This window comes from Lagenorhynchus albirostris, chromosome 8 (assembly GCF_949774975.1).
Source record: "Lagenorhynchus albirostris chromosome 8, mLagAlb1.1, whole genome shotgun sequence".
NCBI classification, from domain to species: domain Eukaryota; kingdom Metazoa; phylum Chordata; class Mammalia; order Artiodactyla; family Delphinidae; genus Lagenorhynchus; species Lagenorhynchus albirostris.
In genome coordinates, this window is record NC_083102.1 from 58206191 (window position 1) to 58228494 (window position 22304).

Sequence of the window (22304 nt, forward strand, 5' to 3'; positions counted from 1 at the left end):
CTCCCTCTTCCCTGCATACCACTCAAAAAATGGGACTGTGTTCTCCCCAGAACTTTCTTCCCCCACCAACTGCAGGCCGTGTCTTCCCTCCCCTGCCCTGGCACTCTCATTTTCACCTGTCCAGTCCATCTCCTTTAGAGGCTGAGGTGGCACCTACCCCTGTGGAAAAAAGGGCAAAAGGAGCTCACAGCCAGCCTGCCACCCCCAACCTCGGCCCCCTGCTGGGCTGACGGGCAGATGAGTAGCTCTTGACAGTCTTGAAAAGGTTAGAGATCAATCAATAGCCTGTGAATATGAAGGCCCATTGACAAGGCTGTCCCTGATGGGGAGATGGATGCATCCCGCTGTTGATTCTGAAGGTCATGAAACGTTTAAAGTACGGAACCAACTCCCCTTATTCTGAATTCCAAGCTCATCGAGCAGCCTCATTATGATCAGGCTTCCTTTATAGGTCTGCCTACAGGGAGAGAATGGCTAATCATGCTGACATGAGCATTCTGGTCCCAGAGACATTTTTGGTCTCCATTGTAAATGAATACATGGGCAGAAAGGAAGCCACTTCGATTCCTCCTGCCCTTCTTGGAACCCTCCGTGGCAGCAGGTGCCCACTCCTATCTTTTGAGAATATCAGTGAGTTTAGCAATACTTTTGGCTGTAAATGTCTACAGCCCAAAGGTTGGAGAAGCAGAATTGTGCCCTTTTTCCATTCACTGACCCATTAATTACCAGTTCAGAAAGCATTTACTTGCTGAGGTTTAGGAGGTACTGTGCTAGGGACTTCAAAGTATAAAAGAACAAATAAAGCTCAGCCCCACAGTATGTAGATTTTTGGCAAATGTAATCAGCTCTTTCTACCTCTTTGATTATGTTTACATTAGTTCTTGAGTTTGAACATCTTGTGATATCAACCTCATCATAAGCAGAGAAGTCATTGGTTTTCAAATTCAGTTTGTTTATGTGTTTCCTTCTTAGGCTCTTGGAATGACATCATCCCAGGACCGAGCAGTGGTCAAAAAAAAACTCAAAGAAATGAAAGTGTCTCTAGAGAAGGCTCGGAAGGCCCAAGAGAAAATAGAAAAACAAAGAGAAAAGCTGAGGAGGAAGGAACAAGAGCAAATGCAGAGGAAGTCTAAAAAGACAGAGAAGATGGCAGCCGCCACAGAGGGTGCTGGTGAGCAGTGACACACACGGAGAAGTTTCCGCCTCTTCCTGCCCTGCTCTCCTCCGGATGATGAAGAAGAAACTGATGACAGGGGTAATGTGCTCTAGGCAGACTGGGGAACTGTGTGTTCGATAACTGCATTTTCTGCATTAATAGAGTACACTCACTCTTAACCTACTGAAATAATCCCAAGCCACCTTTGGTTTAGTAACAAACCAAGGATCTCATTTGTGAGAGGTGCAAAGTAGCAGTGTTTCTCTCTTCCTTGTGTTGGGTGGGTGGTGTCACTTGAAGAACCAGCGTGATCCTGCTCAACAAGAGCATGACACACCGTGGCGCTGTCCATGGAATGCCATGCATTTTCAATATGCGATCCTGAAACTGAGCAACGGCACATATCTGCATGGCCGAGAATACCGCTCTGCCATGAGATCTGGGCTGCAGAATCTGTCCCGGTGTGTGGGAAAGGTTCCCCCTCATTTGTGTGTCTGGACACTGAAACAACCCCGCTGTGGAAATGTGGGTGCTCTTTGCCTACTGTGGCAAAAAGCAAGCAAACTGTGCTGCCTGCTGGGCATTGGGAAGAGAGAAAAGAATTACACTTATTTGTTAACCCCAGAAGGAAGCAAAAGCCTTAAGAATGCGGATGTGGGCATTACCTTGGGGTTCTGAGGGTAACATTTATCCTCCAGATTTAGCCAAACAAAGAAAAATTAAGACATTAGTGCAGCCATGGGATATCGGGATCTGCTGTTTACTTTGCTACTGCTGCATGTTCAGTATTTCAGCAGCACCGACACACACAACACAGTTCCTTTTCTCCCCAACAAATTGAACAGAAAATTGATTTTTAAGGAAGCCAACATTTTCAGGTTTCCTCTCCTGGGGAACATTCTGGCTGGTCTTCAGCCTGACTATGACACAATCAGGAACTCATCACATATTTTCTACTCAAGATTTCCCAAGTGGGCTCAGTCAGACTTTTAAGAAATGTACTTTTAAGAAAAATAGAAATACCAGTTAGAGAAAAGTTAGATTTGACTAACATTCGACCAGAAAAGCAATTTTATTGAGCACACAGAATGTTCCCGTAAAGAAGAGCTGTCAGTTATATTTTAGAGATGTTTTGAATGGTTTTTCTGAGCCATTCTCTTTCATTCTTTGGAGATCTCCACTTTACAGTTAAAGTTTATTTAAGACGGTACACATGATGCAGGCTGGCAGTGCAGGCGGTTATACTATTTTAAAGCCAGTATTAAGGATTTCAGTGTTTCATCAAACTAATGCAAGTGCAGGAGAGTGGGGCAGAAGGAGGAGAAAATAAACTCATCTTGAGAAGTTTCAAATGATGGATTTTTTGTTGTCGTTGTTGTTGTTGTTGTTTTGCTTTTTATGCTCATGCATCTGGTTCTCTTTGCTGCATTGGCTGTAAAAATGAGGTCATCCACTTTCCAGAGGACGAGTTTCAAAATAAGAGTTGAGGCCAGACCAATCCTTGGACAAGTATTTTACTTCCTTTACTTCGTTTTTTGGGGGCAGGGGAGGTGGTCTCTGTCCTTGTCTTCCACTGGAAATGCTCTATACGCAGAGCTTAGGGGAAGGCTTTTGAAGGTTACAAGTAACAGATAATGTAAAGGGGCTTCTTCCCATATAGCTCCATCTCCTATTTTGAAGCATTGTGATTTTTTTTTTTTTTTGCTTGTCTGAATATCCAAAATCTGAAATTGTCTAAACTAGAAATTTATAATCTTGTTCTTCCCTAAGGCTTGTTTCCTTTTCAGTGACAGTGTTGTCTGTTAAGCTTCAGTTCCCTTGTCACTAGGTATAGATCATTCATTTGATCCTCAGAAACACTGGCATAAAGTAACATTGTGTTTTACAATTATCAAAGTCACTACCTATTTTTTTCTATCGTCATTTGGGGTATGATAATGAAGCTCTATACTAGAATCTCTATTAATATTTTGAGATAGGTGGTGCTTTGCTATTTATTAATATCATGGGAAACCAGGAACCACTATCAATGAACTACAAAATTCAGCAAATCTTTTCAATACTAAAAGACTAAATTAGTCAAAAATCTGGTAATGCTAGTGCTTGCTATTGTAAATTTTTGCCACTTTTCGCTTATCTTTGGGGGAAAAAAGTGATCTGGATCGTACTGGAAGTTTCACTGTATTCATTTTAAGAGTGGAAATAGAAGGATGATTTATGTTAAGTTATGTTTACACTTTGGTAATATTTGAAAATGGAAGTATATACTGGAAATGTGTATAAGTCTCAGTCTCTGCACATAATTTATGATCTACTATATTGCATTTTTAGATGTCTTAGAAGTATTGTTCTTTAACTTTATTTGTACACTTCCAATGTTTAGATCAACAACCAACTGACAATATTATAAATCAAATTCTTATTCCTCAAATCATTTAGTTTGTAGTATAACAGTTTTGATTTTTTAAGTTAAATTATAGTAATTTTAGGTCTTAATGAGTTATTTTAACATTACTAATTAAAACTGCTGAAATTGATTTGATTGTCCAACAAAGGATAAAGCGTAAACATATTGATAAAAGGATATGAAAACAAAGTGAAGGACCTCAGATCTTGTGAACATTTTGTTTTCCTGTTATTTCCTTTATTGACTCTGGTGCATGATGCCTAATTGAGGTTCCAGTGTCTTACACAATCCTAACTTTAACGCTAGTGGTTTTCAGTATCCTTACAGTTTAGCCCAGAATTGTTGCTTCATGAACGTTACAGACTTTGTAGTTTTTTTATTTATCAGAAAATGAACAAAAAGGGAATATCTGGTTACTAGGAACTATATTCCTTCAACGACAGCTCAGTATGACTCTAACAAAAGCCAAAAGTGTTTTGGGGGTGCAGGTAATGCTTTGGGGGACAGGAGATTGTGGTGAGGCCAAGCGGTAGACAGAGAGCATTGTATGAGCTGGGTGTCTGGGGCAGGGTGTTCCACTAAAGGACTTAGATTACTTTATTTAAAGACTATCTCCCTTAAAGTAACTCACAGGTTATGTAGTATTTTCTCCTTTCTTTGCCTGAATCAGAAGTTTACTGCAGAGTGATAAGTTAGGGTAGAAATCTAATTTTGCCCATTCTAACACACTGCTGAAGTCCAGCATTAATTTCATGACAATGAAGCTACTCTATACTATCCTCCTTTAGCTGGGGTTGACATGGATTTCCCACCCTCAACATCCCGTAAGCATTTTAACCCAAACAGTTCATGACTGCAGTGTGATAGGGGTGCCTCCGCTTCTAAACGGGGCGTGAAATGGGAAGACTACCTTGTGCTTCTTTGTTGTCGTTGGAAACAGAGGGGCAGGAGGCCAAGAGAGGAACCAAATGAACCCTTGTTTTATCCTGTAGTCATCGCTACCCTGAAATCTTGAGATATCCCAGGCCCAAGCTACAGGCCCCAGCCAGGTGGTTTGATCTAGCACTTTAATTAGCCTTTATGGTTTCTGCTGAAGACAAAGAATTCTCGGCTAGGTTCTTTGTGTGGTAGGAAATGTGTGCTTTAAAATTATATTGTAAAAGGTAAATGAAAACTCACATTTATATGGCTATTCTAACTCATTTGTAAGTGTTAAAGGTTATACAGACCAAGCTGCAAGAGAGGAGAACCAGTGTTTGGCCATACTATTCAAGGAGTTTCAAAAGGTGGTATCCCAGCAATTCTAAATCAAATGTCTGTGCCTGGGATGTGATGTAGCCCCTTCATTACATGGAGGTATTTCAGAATTACCAACTTCCATTTGAGTAAATTTACTGTCCCAATAGAGCTGCAGATGAGGGGCATTTCAACTTGGTGGACGGCAGTCACTAGGGTTCAAGTCACCTGCTTAATGCCAAGTCCTTAGTGCTTTCTGAATGAAAAGGTAAAATGAAAAAGAAAAGCCCGGTTTTTAAAATATCTTTTTCCAATTTACCTTTAATCAAGGATCTACCTGCACACTGTTATGAAGCTAAGCATTTAAGGATGAAGTCCAGAAATAAAATGTCCATATTTTCTACTAGAATTGCTTTCGTTATGATGATAGGGGTGGGAAGTAAGTTCTCAAAAAGAAGCAGCATTGTAAGAAATACGAACGTGCTTCAGAAATTCACTCCTGAAGAACAGCCTGTGTATGCAGGCAGATCTTGTTTATATTTGTCTTAGGCATTTAAAGTCTCAGGAAACTTAGTCTTGGTCCAAAACACTGGGGAAAAAAATAACACCAGACAGTACAGCAGTAGTATTTAAAGTAGCGGCATAGAATAGACCCGACCTAGAAATCAAAGGGCAAAGAAAAAGCCTACAGAAGCAACTTCCCCTGGAAAATGAAAACATCAGGCTCTACCTTATGCAAAACAGAAGGTCCTGACGTGCTTGTGTGTGCGTGTCTGTGTGGATGCGCTGAGGGAATGGTGGTTACTGGAAGGCTCACACGTGTGAGTGGGTGGACCAAGCATGGCGCGTGACCTGCTTCCAGACCTGCAGAGTGGGGAAAGAAAGAAACATGATGATTTCCAATCCCTGCCCCCTCCCCCCAGCCCCCCCCCCAAATCGCTAGGGACGCAAGAATGAATGAGGTAAAGAATAAGAGAACAAGAGGCAACGTCTCAAGAATGTGCATGCCATTTGTGTAGACGTACAGACCTACATACGTGTGAATATATCTCCCACCGTACATACATGCACATACTGCAATCACATGGCATCAAAATATATATTGTATATGGAACTTGGTAATGTCAGATAGGACCCTGAGCAGTATCGTAGCCTTATTGCCACTTCTTTTGTGTGTGTACATTGAATGGCTCATGAGATTTTAAGAGATTTTTTTTAATGTATTTCTATTAAATGCACTTATCCTTCTACATGTTTATATATTTTGGTAAAACTGGTTTATTAGATACTTGGTATTTTAGCAGGATGAAATTTCCTCACACGTTTGGTTAATGCTTTGATGTCAAGATTGCACATTGCTGAGTTGAAGCTCAGAAGTTTATACAGCTTTGGGGATTTTCAGCTGCAGGTTGCAGTTTCCTTGGCTAAAAATTGCACTGTGTGTTCTTGTGCATTTGCTCACGCTCTGAAATTACATATTTGGTCGCTGTGATGCATAAGTCACTAACTACTGGCTCGCCGATGGCAGCGTTGCTATCACAGGACCATTTATTTGTGGTCCTCCACCATCTTTTGTGGAGTGATGCCACAGTTAGCTCATCACCAAATATAACACAAGTGGATAGGAGCGCGAGTGTGTTGTTGGAAGGTGTACACTTCTATTTCCTTCAGCTGTCTTATTCACACACCCAGGTTTCCTGTTAAGAATTTAAACTTTCACCCATGAAAGAACAATTGGCCAAAATAATTAAATCCCCTTAGAAAGTGGAAATTAGGAGGCACTCCAGCTAGATAACACCTCCAACAACATCAGAGTTAGTTAGTGCTTAGTGAAAACCCTTAAATATGTATGTATATGTTTTCCTTAATATTATTTATGATTATCACTGCTGCTTTCGTACCTTTTAATGGTGTTGCAGTTAAACCACTAGTACATCTGCTACGTATCACTAACAAAACTGGCCGGCTGAAAACAAAAAAAGAGAGAGAATGAATTCTATTCCGTTGTAGAGGAGTTGATTTATTTTCATCTTTCTTTATGTATCACTAAAGGAAAACAGTTGTTTGGAAATCATTCTAAGTTCAGTAAGTATGGATAGCATGTTATCTGAAACTTTTAATTTGTACCTTTTGGTGTCTGATCATTTGCATGGAAGAGACAATAGTGCCACGTCTGGATTGTTCTCTTGTGCTTGGTTAATGTGTACTTCTCTAGATTGTTCTGTTTCAAACGCCATTTCTTACTCTTTGGTTTTCAGAGGCATTCAAAGCAAAATATCACAGTGGTCCTTTGTTTTCTAACCAATCTAAAAATTCCTTGATTAAATTTAATTTGTTAGTGTAAATAAATTTCTTGCCAATGAGTATTATTGTTGTTAGACAACGAATGCAATAAAAAGAGAAATACCAAGGTCTGTCAAAGTAATTTTTTCCCCCCTCTTCCATTTTCACTTTCAACTAAAACAAGCCTTGACTGGGTAAACCTGTATTAACTGTCAAAATACATCTATCAATCAAGAGCAAAGTGCACATTTTCCATGGAAATGACACTAAAAATAAGTTTCAGCCCTGGTAAAGTGTAAATTGCCCTGGTAAAGTGTAAATTGGCAGCTAGAATTACATTTGAAAGCACAATTATGGAACTGGGCATAAAGTTAAAAGATCAAAGCTCCCACTACATGCTCCCTCGTCCACCTTTTTGTCCCCATCATGGCTTCACCATCACAGCTTCTGAAACCTATTAGCCAGGAGCAGGTCTGTGACAAATCCATTAAGCAGTTGGCCTCACGCAGCATAGGGCAAGCTTAGAGTCAGCCCACCCCAGAGTATGGGGATCCTTTCAACAGTTTTATTCCTAAAGCCTTAAATGTTTAGAAGACTGAATGTAACAAATGGGGGATATTAATTTCTCTCTCTCACACACACAAACCATAATTTATCTGTGACTAAACCTTTGGCAATGCAAAAATGAACAAAAGTAAAAGGAGAGGTGGGGTAATTTAGGTTTCTCTTTACTGGGAAAGCCATATTTAGAAGGGAAATGGGAATGGGCCTGAGCGTGCCAGGATGTCTAATGGCTTTGCTGAGGAGGTGGGCCTGGAGCTGAGGACAACTTCTTAGTGCCTGTCTGGTTGTCCAGCACGTGAACTGGAGGCTCTGGGTGCTGGGGCTCTGATGACATGTGCGTTCATCCTGCTTTTTGAACAAGACAAGGCAAGGCAGCAATAAGCTCACATGCTCTCAGGGAAAACGTGTTTTAGGGAAAGGACTTTCTGGGTCACATATAGTTAAGTTACTTAAGACCTGACAACTGATGTAATGATTTTAGCAATTCCATTTAAAGGATTTTTACTGGTAAATGAAGTTGTCAAATATCCCAAGACTGATTTGATATTGTACTCTCAAAGAAGCCTTATGCATCACATCTGTTCCCAGCTAAACATACTTCCATCTCTTGTGATGTCCAGATTTAGGGTCAGCATTCATTGTTCAGATGAGATCACTGTGGCCCCTTAGATGTGGCAAGCAGTTGAAATGAGGAGCTCCCTGTTGTCAGGGCATGGGTGCAAATCAGCCTGTTAGAGCTCACAATAAAGAGCTGTGTGGAACACAGTACCAATCAGCAGTTTCCCTTTGTATACAGAGGCAACCGTACTTCCTGGTAACACTGTACCATTTTCTGCCTAAACCACTGTAACTTTGGGTTCTTCTAAAATCTTCTGGATTTGGAGCACCCATCGAAAAATAACATTAGATTAATATTTTTTAAAGTCACTCAAGACATAACTTTAAATATGGGGTCATTTCTCCATAAGAAGAAGCCTTTAGGTAAACCATTCCAAAATTACTCTCTATATCATACCTGTTTCCTCCTTGGCAAGATGACAGCTTCTGATCAGATGATCTTTAACGGTGATAGAGACTCAAAGACCTATAGAGGCAAGAACTATAAATCAGTAGTACAGCCTGGGTGTGAGACATAAAGGAGCAGTAGGGACTATGGTAAATTGCGGGAAGGAGGGGGTATTACTCAGTAAGAGTCAAATTATTGCCATGCTGGAATTCAGGCCAGTTTTTGTATATTTTCAGGTAAGCTAGGAATTTGAATGTTTATACTTAATTCCTGGTTTTTAAATGTGGCAATAAAAACAAACACAAAAAAGAGCATTGCCCAAAAAAGAACATACCTCTCCACCACATTCATCATTCCTCTGAACTTAGTGTCCCAACTCTAAATGTGGAAGATTTCATGAGTTTGGTTTCCTTCATTTAGTTGAGCAGAAATATGATTGTATCATTAGCAGCAGTATAGTATTGATAGTATCTAAGATGGCTGTACATGATAGCCGATGTTTGACCATTTTGGCCCATAAAATGGTAATTTCATATGATTCATCTACTATACCGAGCACACTGTAGGGCAGGAGCCCAGGGTTGTATTTTGGATCTTCCACTTAACTGTTTGTTTCTCATTTGTAGAATGAGATGGGTGGGACCATATTAACTCTAAATTCGCTTTCAGCTTTAAGTTCGTGTTCTTCTGAAGGCTTTAGGATAAAGTACAGTGACTTGAAGAACAGATACCGATATACAAAAACACCAAATATGGCAGAATAGGAAGGCTAGTGCTTGTTTATGAAAGGGTCAACGTGAGCATTTAAAAGGACCTCTCCAAAACAGCTGGCAGCAAAGACAGATGTCTTAGGAAACTGCTGGAGCATTCACATGTCGTAGTTAGTTACTGGGAAATAGTTGATGGTGCACCTTGGCTTTAGGAAACCACTTTCTAATAAAACTAAATCACTCTCCTGTGGGTCAGTGCCTTAGACAATGGATCGTTATTACTTTTTGCTATACCTTATCAGATGCATCATTAGAAAGGAAGTATTTTTTTTCCAGAACAGCAAACTAAGTCCATGCTATAGCAAATGGCCCAAGTTCCTCAAATGAGCTAACAAGCAAGAACAAATTAGAATCTAACATTCTGCCCAGTTCTGAGCAGTGAACACGCCACAGCATACATTTCTTCAATTCTATTCAGCATACCATACAGCAGTCGTAATAGCTAAGAACTAACAGAAGGCACAGAGGATTGCCGTTCACCATAATCACAGTTGTCCTGTAAACCCAGAGATAAAGGGCATGAAGGGCCAACAGGCAAATGGAAATATGTATTTGGTTTTTGTTTCTTATCCAAGAGATGTAGCCTTTAAAAAAAAAATTTTTTTTTTTCAGGGGTGGAGGGTGGGATGAGACTGACTCTTTTTTTTGCGGTACGCGGGCCTCTCACTGTTGCGGCCTCTCCCGCCGCGGAGCACAGGCTTCGGAAGCGCAGGCTCGAGCAGCGGCCATGGCTCACGGGCCCAGCCGCTCCGCGGCATGTGGGATCTTCCCAGACCGGGGCACGAACCCATGTCTCCTGCATCGGCAGGCGGACTCTCAACCACTGCGCCACCAGAGAAGCCCGAGACTGATTCTTAAAACTGAGCTTTAAAAAGAATACATAGCAGTAAACCATGTCAGAAAGTATACCGTGTATCTGACGTAAATAACAAGTACAGTTAGTACCTACTGAAAACTCCGAGTCAAAAACCCCAGGTAAGTCATAGTAAACGTTCAGATGCCCCTGGCAAAGTGAGTTTCAAATTCTTGTTCGCACTGCCAAAACAATCCTCTGAAAAAAAGACCATGGACACCAATAGGGTCTTTGGGTACTAAAACTAAGATGGAAGAGAAGTTCTTTTAAGCCCAGATCATTCCAGCAAGGGATTTAGGTTTCCATTCTGCCAGGAAGGTTTGGAGAGGATGGCCATCCCTGCTTTAGGACTGGTCCATAACACAAACTTGTGCGTGTACTGACACACAGGAAAAGGGGGTTGAACAGGAAGGCAGGTAACACACAAATGATTAGACCATAGCAATGTGGTATGGTATATTTTTTAGACTCTTGCGAATTGCCAAGTTGGAGAAACTCACTATTGAAATAAAGATATGGACCGCAGTCCAGTGCTGGCTATCCTAACCCAGCCCTCCAGGCCCACCCTCCACTGTGCTCAGCCTGTACGAAGCCCATTCAAGGCTCCCTTGCCCTCCAGCCTCCAGTGGAGGTTGACCACGGAGCAGCAGCAGCGGTGGGGAGAGGGAGGGCCGAGAGGGAGGTGGGGTGCTGACCCCAGCCCCCCAACCCCGTGAGGCCCTTGCTGGTTGGCTACATCCCTCAACCAGAGGTCAGGTTCCCCTCCCAGCGCCTTCTCCACACACAGCTCCCTTCTCGTCTGGCTTCCGGTTACCATCCCTGCCTTCCTTGTTAGCCTTGGGGTACTGCGTTACCCCTGTTCACTGCCTGTGCCTACACCTCTGTACGTAGTGCCCTCATGAAGTCCCCTCAAATCGCCCAGTTTACACGTACCATCTGTCTCCCGCCTGGACTCTGATTCAAATGCCTCCCGGAGTCCCATTCCCTTTTATATCTGATCTCTGGGGTCATCTATCCATGTCCCCCTTTTATTTGCACATATAATTGAGATTTATATTTTCAACCACTGACATGATTCATTTTGCAAACTAACCTCTGATCCAGTAGGATTCTCTGGGTCATAGAAGAAGATTTTCGTGCCATTGGGGTGGCGACCAACCCAAAGGTCCCCTGTCACAGGATCCTCGGATACATTATCCATAAGTGTGTTAAAGTCCAGAGGCTTCTAGATGAAAACCAAGGAGAGAAGGAAGGAGAGAAAGTGAAAAAAATTTGAGAGGTGATGGAGCAATACGTCAGGGAAAACTATCAGCCTGTCCTTCCTTGGTCACCACACTCCTGGCTCCGGGGACATGACAATTCTGCCCCATTTCACTAGCACTCAAGGGAATTCCTCTAGCTTTCCATCTATGCTAGTATTTTGCCGGTTTCCAGGACACACGAGGGAGGGGGAAGATCAGAAAACCAAAAAAGACTGTTAAAAGTTAGATGAAGGCATTTGGACTAACATCTGTGTATGAAATTAAAACTGAAAGAAAAAAAAAAGTTTTAAGTGCAGCCTAAAACAGTTCCTTCTAAAACGGCATGTGCAAATGATATTTTTATAAGCATTCAGAAAACAACCAGGAAATGTAGATTCATTTCTGATGAGAACATCAATGAAATGTAGGCTCTTCTTTAATGGCTAATCACAGGCTCTGCAGCCAGAGGGGAAATGATCACCCGGGGTCTAATTTGTGCCTTGGAGTTGAGGAAAAGTTTCTTCCTTGGCTTCCTGATGTTATTCAACTCCCTGTTCTTCTGCTGCTTATTTTCTAAATATAAGTTGCAAGCATGTGATGACTGCACAGATTGCTGTCGCGGCTTTGTACCGGGATCATAAATAATACCAACGATTCTTAATTCCATCATTCATCATCCTGGCTGCCTTCTACCGGGGAGAAATCGCATCTATTTGTTTACCTCTAACTCTCAGTTGGAGAAACAATATCTACCGTGTACCTCAAACAGAGGCCAGCCTACCTCAGCACCCAGAGACCCTGTAATAATTGGCGGTGACTCATTGCACAGGCCAGAGCGTGGGCAGACAGACAGCTGTGGTGAGCCCACGCTGCCCTGTGCTTCCTACTCAAAATGAGCTCTCTCCACATGGCCGGGAAGGGACGAGAGGGCTCAAGCATTGAGGCAGAGCCTCCTTTTGACCTTCATGCAGTGCCATCACTCATTCCTACCCTGGAAACCGGCAAGTTTGGCCAAAGGAGGCGGCTGAGCTAACATCCTCTGGCCAAAATCAGCTCCAAGTCTCCTCCATCCCCAAACCCCGTCTATCCCAGTGTCAGACATTCTAGGCTGATAACGTTAAATTCTTTATGTGAGGAAAATGTTTGTCGCAGTGTTCTGCTATTATCTTTGGAAGGGGTCACGGCCAGCTGGTGAATTCCGTGGCAGATGAAAGGCTGCAAAGATGAGGGTGGGGAGTGAGAGTGGAAGAAGGACACAGAAACCTGGGGTCCCGTCCATTCATTGCATGATTAATGAGCTCCTGCCTTGCACACCTGCTGAGCAAGGGGCAGGCCTGGGTCCTGCTGAGCAAGAGCTGACAGTCCAGCAGGGAGCCCAGCTTGGGCTCAGCAATGAACTCTTCCCTTGCAAATCCGTAATTCCTAGCAATACTAACTCACCACGATGCACACTCAGACCGCGTTTCGTGCTTCCACAAAGTCCAGTGGAAATGTTTACATTCCTTGGTAAGGGAAACAGTAAATTATTCTCTTTGGGAAAAACTGGAACCTCTTAACAAATACCCCAATTTTTAGAGAGTTGGAACTCACTGAAGTGAGACTATTCATTGGCTGTGTCTTGGATTTTTTTTTTTTTTTTTGAGGAGGGGATCGTTTTTATTGCGGTAAAATATGTAAAACCTGAAATTTGTCATTTTAACCATTTTTCAGTGTACAATTCAATGGCATCAAGTACATTCGAAATGTGGTGAATCCATCACCACGATCCATTTCCAGAACCTCTCCTCATCCCAAACAGAACCTGTACCCAGGAGCTCCCCCTTCCTCCCTTTCCCATCCCCTGGTAACCTCTATTCCGCTCTCTGTTTATGAATGTGCCTCTTCTAGGTTCCTGGAATCATACGCTATTTGTCTTTTTGTGTCTAGCTTATTTCACTTCGCATAATGTCTTCAAGTTCATAGGTGTTGCGGCATGATTTAGTGCTTCATTCCTTTTTAAGGCTGAATAGTATTTCATTGTATGTATATACCACACTTGGACAGGACATAAACCCATCTGCGTCTCATCCCAAATTCTAAGAACAATCCCAGCTAGTTTATCAAATTTCTTGGCACCCCAAGTATCAATTAACTGGTCTTAATGAATATGATCCTTCAAAAGGAAGAATAACATTACCCTTGAAGGGGGGGGAGTCTCAACTGAATGGTTATGTCAGGGGACAGGCATGATTTGCTGCCAGAAGTGGGAGCCAAACCTGAAATAAGCTTTGCCCTCAATCTTGCCTCGGCAAGAGCAGTGCCTTTATGATTCTGTGTTGAACGTATACTGGATTGGGTTTTATTCTTATAAAATCCTTTAACTTTCAATTTGCAGAAGTGCCTATAGTTATAACTACAATTTGTTTTTATTCCCCCAGCCAATAGGAGTGTGTAATTCCATTTTACTTCAGCTGCATACCAAACGAGCCCTGCCAGTGATTTTAATGTCAAGCATGATGTTACATTTGATGTTGCTTCAAGGTAATTTTCTCAGAGTGAAGCCCCTCAGGACAGTCACTGAGATGCGCCGACAGGCACAGTCACACGGCGCCTGGGGACAGCGCTTCCTATGCCGTGGGCAGGTGTGTCAGGGGAGCATCATCTTCGTGTTTTTCCAAGCATTACTTTCATAATACTCCACTTTGCTCTTACTTCTTCTTTCCTCTCCTTTGTGTTTTTACCCCTTTTGCTCCAAACCTTCAGACCGGATCAGAATTGGTTCAGGTGAAGGTGAAGCTCTGAAGAATGCCCTGTCCCAGCATGTTAAATTAACAACTGATTTGTTCAGTGCCTACTACGTGTGGGAATTCTTCCAGGAACACATAGGGAAAATATCTGTCCTGTGGTGCTTATACCCTAGTAGGAGAGGCACACAGACAACAGAGAAGAGAAGTAAAATACAAAATATGTTAGCAAAGGATGCTAAAAATAAAGCCATAAAGGAGAGGAAATGTGTGTGTGTGTGTGTGTGTGTGTGTGTGTATGTAGCAAGGAGCAGAATTGCAAGTTTAGATTAGGTGCCCAGGGAAGGCCTCGCTGAAGTGACATTTTAGCGAAATCTGGAAAGGTATGAAGGAAGAGCCGTGGAGATCTGGAGGAAGAGCACCTGAGGAGAGAGACAAGTGCCCCGTCCTGAGGCAGGGCCTTGCCGGGGGAGCCCCAGAAATACTCAAGCAGGAGTATCTCAGCAGCGGGCCAAGGGCTGGAGACAAAGGCAGCAAAGGGATGGGCTGCCAGGGCACCTGGCGGCCATTGTGAGTACTTGGGCTTTGTAAATATTGTGCTGTCGTATACAAGTTGAGGCTATCGTCTGTTCCATCAACATGGAGGGGAAAAAAGGGGGGGCGGGGAGGGAGGGAAGGAGGAAGGAAGAAAGGAAAGAGAACTGAAGAACACAATGCCAAGCTTAAAATTCACTAGAGCAGAAAGAATCAGTTTCACAGGTGATGTGTGTGGTTTGCTGCTTCCCACTCTGCAGCTAAGCAAACGTGAACAACAAACCCATATGATGCTGATGAGTCAATAAAAGAGTGAAAAATTGGTTCTCACCCACTCCAATTAGACAATCCGTTTTTCCTCACTTTTAATTTCACAAATCAATTAGAATCTAATTATCACTCTGCAAACTTATAGTATGAATACATCTTACCTTCAATGGAGTTAAAGTCCAATTAGTGTGCTTTTCATACACATGAATCTTATGAGCCAGCACTTCAGATATATAGACATACCTTCAAAGAAGAAAGAGCTACATCAAAGCTCATGAAGTAATGTGATTCAGAAGGTTACCATGAAGTTGTAATAACTCTTCCTAGGGAAGAACTTTGCTTAGAGACTGGAAAATGGAACCTGTCTCAAAGCACACCAAATTCTGAAGGAACTCAATGAGTTGACAGCGCACAGAGGAGTTTTAATCTCTGAAAAGTTATTTCTAAAGGTGGGAAGCTAATTGGCACTGACTAGTAGGGAAGGAACTTAACTCTAACACAAATAACTGGGAGCAAAAGCATGACAGTGCTTTTCTTGGTTTGTCAACGTAATGGCAAGCCCCAGGTTCTGCATTTTAGCCCCTCGTTTTAGGCCAGAGAAAGCACAAGAGAAGACAAGTGCTCGGCCTGTATCTGAGAGGAGACTTCCTCCCCTCTACCCTGAGTGCAATGTCACATTCATCATAACGATCTGTGGCCAGTCTAAGCACAGTGCATCCCAGGACAAAGAGATAAATGACTGCGTGATTATCTGCTATCTGTGAAGACCAGGAGATGATATGAATAATTGAAAACTGTCTGTGTTGCTTTCTCTAAATATGTTACTACCCTCTAAATATGTTACTAACCTTCTAAGTATGTTACAAATCCTTCATGATACAAGACGAGGAGGATTTTATATACACACCAATGCTACCCAAAGTGTGGTCCCCAAACCACTGCTGGTCTGTGAATTGTTTCACGGTCACCACCAGAAAATAATGTAAATCAACTACATCACTAAGCACACTGCTTAGTGAGGCTGACTTTTTTCCCCACGGTAACACTTTCTTTATGAAGGAAGTGGTGCCTTGATGTACATTTTGGTACAAGCTTTTTGTTGTGTCACAAACCAGCACTACTGATATATACACACCTACAAATTGTTAATCTCATTATACACTCAAAAATCTTCCCTCAAAACAAAGCTGTTTAGCAATACTAAATGTTTATTGCAGTACCCCCTCTTGAAATGCACTTTTTTCCCCAAAAAAGAAATTTAAAAAGAGTATGCCTTCACAAAACAGAAAATTCTGATTTGATATATGTTACCCCCTGAAAAATTAAGATATTTTACATTTTCCCTAATCCTCTTACTGGGATAACATGTTAAAATGCATCCCATCATTTAGGAAATGAATATGCTCTAAAGATGTCTAAGGAGAATCTGGGGACATGCATGGCATTTTAAAGAGTTCACATACTTGCCATCAGGTGAGATGTTGATTCCACAGCAAAATCAAGTCCGCTGGCCACCACTCGAACTTCATTTGGACCGTAGTAAACAACAAATGAGCACGCTAGACCCAAATACAACTCCCAGGGTCTCAGGTAGGGGTCAACAAGATAGTGATCACCGATGGCACAGAAGTGTTCAGGTCCGATACCGACGATGCCATTCAACTGCAATTCAAACACACACATATGACACATGCAGGTGAAGCCATGGTACGTTACAGGATTATGCATTGGCATTCATTAATGTCTACTTATAACATCAAAAAGTGGAATGGAGGCTTCACAATTGCTGTTACAGCCCAGAATTATGTGAAATCAGTCCAACCTATACAATCCTCAAAGACAATAATTACCCTAAGAAACCCTAAAAGGTTATTAATTAATAGCAATGGAACATAAAAATCCTATAAGCTGTGTCTTTAAAAAAGTGTGTGTGTGTGTGTGTGTGTATGTGTGTGTGTGTGTATGTTTAGATAGACTAAACTCCACAGACATTAAATTAGGCCGGGAATCATTATCAGGGCCACACATTTCTTGATGCCCCTATAGAACAGTCCAAGTCAGCATCAGGCAGTGCAAAAAACCCTGGCAATCTTGAGACTTTCATTCTAGTGAAAGCTCTGCTACTATTAGCTGTGTGATCTACGGAAAATCAATCATTTCACATCCCAGGGCCTCAGTTTCCTTATCTATAAAAAAGGAGTAGATGGACTGGTCTATCTTTCAGCCTTACAGGATCACATCCAGCCATGAAGTTTCATAATTCTAAATGGAGTGAAATGTCTGTGAGCAAGAATGCTCAGAAATAGGATGCTGTGGCTTTTTTGGTGCTGTTCTGATTTTGATTCTCCCTGTGTTACTGAAAATCTAAGATATATGAGTCTATTTTTCTGCTTTAATAGGTACAACAGCGAACACATAAGTGAGTCATGCTGCGCTGATTGAGGTGACAGAAGTTCCCGGGGGCCATTATCTGGGAGAGAATTATCTCCGCTCCACTGCGGAGGGCGTAATGGCCAGCACATCAGCTCTGACGCAGCTCTGGGCTCCTGGGCGACTTTGATAAGCGTACAGAGCCTCAGTTTTCTCATCTGTAAAGAGAGGTTAAATGATTTTCCCAAAGTCATACAGCTCATTAGTATACGACTAAGGGTCAGAATCTTCATTTGTGGCGTTGCAGTGGGAATTACAATGAGATGATGCCTGCTGTATGCTTTGCGGGGAGTCTGCCAATCACAAAGCCTCCGTCAATGGTAGCCACAGTTACTACATGAGAAAAAGGGTCTAGGAATTTAGGATTAGTCTGTACAGGCTTCAGGCATAAGCCTGCAAGCTGGGGTTTTTTCCTCTCTTTTTTAAAGGTAGATTTCTGAAATTAGTTTGCTTTATAATCCTTTGCTATTTTTCATAAAAAGGAGCAGAGCAGAAGGGTTTAGAGTAATAGCTTTGAAATCTGATGAACTCCATTTGAATTCCGGAGTTGCTTGCTATCATCCATGGGGCCACAGCATGTCCCTAAACTCTGAGCCTCTCCATACCTTGAAATGTTGGGGTAAGAATAAAATGAAATAATGAATCAAAGACCCTAGCACCATGCCTGGCATACAGTAAATGACCAATGATGACCATTGTGTTGTTATTATTATTAACAACATGCTCAAATTATAATAGTCATTGGAATATTAATGTTGTAGACAACCATATAAACAACCACCAAACACAAAGCAGAAAATATACATGGCTAATCCTTGGGTGGAGAGAGCAGAATTTTAGTTAATTGTGGCACTAACTATAGTTGGGTTCTATATTGCCAAAGATCAATATATTTGCAATTGCCCAGAAAAAAATACTCTAACCCTGGGAAATTGGACGAAATTGAGATTTCCAAGATTAAATGGTAAAACAAATAAAATAAGTTTTCACTATTTCATAGTGACTCAGAGCACAAGCTCCAGACTCCAGCAACCAGGGTTAAAGTTCCAGTTGTACCATTTATTGACAGTGTCACCTGAGGCAAATTAAATACTCCAGGCCTCATTGTCTTTAATCCAAACTGGTATAGAAATAAAACCTAATTAAGAAGATATTTGTGGGACTTCCCCAGTGGCGCAATGGTTAAGAATCCGCCTGCCAATGCAGGGGACCCGGGTTCAACCGCTGGTCCAGGAAGATCCCACATTCTGCGGAACAACTAAGCCCATGCTCCGTGCACAACTACTGAGCCTGAGCTCTAGAGCCCGTGCTCCGCAACAAGAGAAGCCACCACAATGAGAAGCCCACGCACCACAACAAAGAGTAGCCCCTGTTCGCTGCAACTAGAGAAAGCCCACGCGCAGCAACGATGACCCAACACAGCCGAAAATTAAAATTAAAAAAAAGAAAATATTTGTAAAAAGTTAATAAAATAATCTGTTAAATTGGTTACTGCACCACCCAACTTATAGTTGAAGCTCATTAAGTTGTGATTATCACTATTGTTATTACCATTAGCCCAGCTTCTCTAGTCTACATACTTTCTCCTAATTTAGATCTTGGGATTTAGCACATTCTCCAGACACTGAGTGTCCTCATTCTCTTTCCAAAATATATTTGTTGAATGAATGTATGAAGAAACTCTCCCACCAAAAGCTGTTGTCTGAACTTTCATGCAGATGAAGACCTGGGCTGTAGTCTGTAATGGCCACTAATTGGTTGACTGACTTTCATCCAGTAACTCGATTTCTCGCCGATCTCGGTTTCCTCATCTTCAAATCCACCAGGTAAGAAAGGAGAGGAGGGAGCACTGATAACACTGAGCACACATCACTTACCAGGTGCTCTGCTAGGTACCTGCATGTACATCCCACACGGTTTAAAAGAAATCTAGATTTACAAAGTCAGAGATAATTGAATTCTGCAGGTAAATTATTCAAATAGAGGGTAGGATTCTAGAAAATCATCATGATTAGAGGATAAAAACTGTTTGGGAAGATAGCGTCCGATTACTTTCCTAAATCCATCACTACCTCGTAAACCAAACCCTAAGGCAAGCGAGGATGCTGACTTTGTGTTGGGTTGTTGGGGATCAGGGATCCAGGTGTGTTTTCTTTCTCTGTACGTCATACTGTCAAGGAGCCTGGGATGGAGCTCAGTGTCACCAAAGAGCTGCTATTTCAAAAACTGTGTGCAAAACAAACAGCAGAAGAGGCAGCACAGGGAGGTCTTAGAGGTACCAGATTTCAGATCTCCTCTTAGGTATGTATTTCTAATTCTCAGAAACATGTAATATTACATCTTTTAATATAAAAATAAATAACAAATAAGCTCAATATGTGAAATCTGTCTATGGAACTGGCTTGAGTTTGAAATACTAAGTCTGGTTTTCGAGAAGAGCAGAGTGTTTTCTTGCTAAAAGATTAAAGGAACATTCTCTGAGGCCAGGAGCCATGATGCAGCATCCAGCCAACCTGGGAAATGAGGGAGGAAGAGGATGGGTCTTCTCTGAGGGGCTTGAGTCCTCAAAAGCTTCTGCAGAGGACCTTCCTGGTGGCGCAGCGGTTAAGAATCCGCCTGCCAATGCAGGGGACACGGGTTCGATCCCTGGTCCAGGAAGATCCCACATGCCACGGAGCAACTAAGCCTGTGCACCACAACTACTGAGCCTGCGCTCTAGAGCCCGCGCTCTAGAGCCCGCGAGTCACAACTACTGAGCCCACGGGCCACAACTACTGAGCTCACGGGCCACAACTACTGAGCCTGTGCGCCTAGAGCCCATGCTCCACAAGAGAAGCCACCGCGATGAGAAGCCCACGCACCGCGACGAAGAGTAGCCCCCGCTCGCCGCAACTAGAGAAAGCCTGCACGCAGCAATGAAGACCCAACACAACTAAAAATAAATAAATAAAATAAATAAATTATATGAAAAAAAAAGTTTCTGCAGAAGAACACTTGGAGGAGTTTGTGATCATTAGAAAGGGGAGTTGCCATTATCCCCCCACCCCGTCCCCCACTCCCTGCCAAAAAGAAACACTAAAAGTGGATTAACCATCCACTGGTGTTAAAGGAAAACAGAAATATGACATATCTCAGTACTTAGGCAGAAGTTTGTGTTTGATGGTTTTCAGATGCAAAAGTGACTTTTCTTCTTCTTGAAATTTAAACAACTCAACCGTGGACTTAAAATCTGGATGGTTCACCACCAGCAGGTACACGGTATTATCTGAGAAGAGATTAAAGACAAAAATGGAAACATTAACCGAGCTGTCAGCTGTCAGCCCTGTCTCCAGAAAGCAATTTCAACCCACCTCCAACCAGTACTTAGGGTATCAGGCAGATGGAATATTTTCATGTCTTTGTAGAGAAGCATTTGTGATTGCTCCAAAGAAAAATGGCTAAAGGAAGACCCAGTGACAGTCTCTAAAAACTCCAGACTCCACAAGGGGAAAAAAAATCCTCAACTTAAGAATGAGCAGCCCTTGACACTAAAACTCCAAAGAGCTTATTTCTAATGCAAATGGTCTCAGCAAGATGCAGCACTGAGATTAAAGAGATAAAAGATGCGAAGAATATCAATAAGAGAAGGTGTGCTCAGGTGTAATTTACACAGTGTGAGATGATCAATTCCATAAAAAGAGCACGTGAGAGATAATATCAAAGGGAAGCAGATTCTGGGAGTCAGTGCAACTCTGAGACATGAAAGAGACCAGTTTAAGTGGTCAAGAAGGTCTGATCAGAACCAGCAAGTGAAATTAGGCCATAGTCTTTGCCTTTGGAAGCAGTGAGTCTTTGGAAAGCTTTGACGTGACTGAACTGGTGTTTAAAGGAAAATAGTGTAAAGTTTAGGAGGTTGAATTGAAGAAATCTGAACACAAAAGCCAACTATGAAGCTTCCCATTAGTCCATTTGACAAGCAAATGTTTATTTTAATTGGTGCTAAGTGCTACAAAGGGAAAACAAAACCAGATAAAGGGATGGAGAGTAATGAGATGTCTTCTTCACAGGAGTCAGGGAAGTTCTGAGAAGATGATGTCAAAGCAGAGATCTAACGAAATAAGAAACTGAACTATGTGAACATCTGGGGAAAAAGTGCTCCAGGCTGAAGGAAGAGAGTGTGCAAAGGGCCTGAGGCACCCGTTTCCTTGGAACACTTAATGGTGAGGTTGTGGCTGGGGGAGTGAAAGAGTGGGAATACTGAAGCCACAGAAACAGAAGCCAAGGCCAGTCTTCAAGGCTTAGGATAGGGATCCAGGGCTTACTTATAGGGGGCTTTCAACCAAGGAGTAACATGACCTGTGCGTATGGCAGTAATCCAGGCACGTGGAGATAAGGGACTGGTCCAGGAAGATGGCACTGATAGGAAAAGACAAGAAAGGACAAGAGAGGCATTTGACAGGAAGTATCAAAAGTCCCTGATGATGGCTGAGGAATGAGGGAGTCGGAAATCAAACATAAGTGAGGACTAAAACCCGGATTCACATTTTGCACAGCAGGTTCCACCTCTAGGAATTTATCCTAAGGAAGTATTCACAGAAGACGTATGTACAAGAATGTTTATTTTGGCATTGTTTTCAATGAGCATAAAGGTGGGAACAGGTTTAATATCCATCAACAGATGAACTATATTATGGTACTCCCACACAACCAAATTCTAGACAGCCATTGTAAAGTAGCTCTAAATGCACTGTCAGAGGAAGGAATCCATGATGTAGTGTTTAATACAAAAGCAATTTATACGAGCGCTTGTGTAATATGTATGTGGTTACTTTTCCCATTTTAACTTAAAAGA

General features: G+C 42.1%; 1 protein-coding gene across 4 annotated transcripts in view; it reads left to right on the forward strand.

Moving 5' to 3' along the window:
* PPP1R9A (protein phosphatase 1 regulatory subunit 9A) overlaps window positions 1-7194 on the forward strand; it is a 326308-nt gene extending 319114 nt beyond the window's left edge. For all 4 annotated transcript variants that reach the window (XM_060157051.1, XM_060157050.1, XM_060157052.1 and 1 more), the window contains one exon: window positions 973-7194. In XM_060157051.1, coding sequence (XP_060013034.1) covers window positions 973-1182 — 210 coding nt within the window. In that variant the 3' untranslated portion in view covers window positions 1183-7194. The remainder of the gene's footprint in view (window positions 1-972) is intronic.
* Window positions 7195-22304: the final 15110 nt, after the last annotated feature.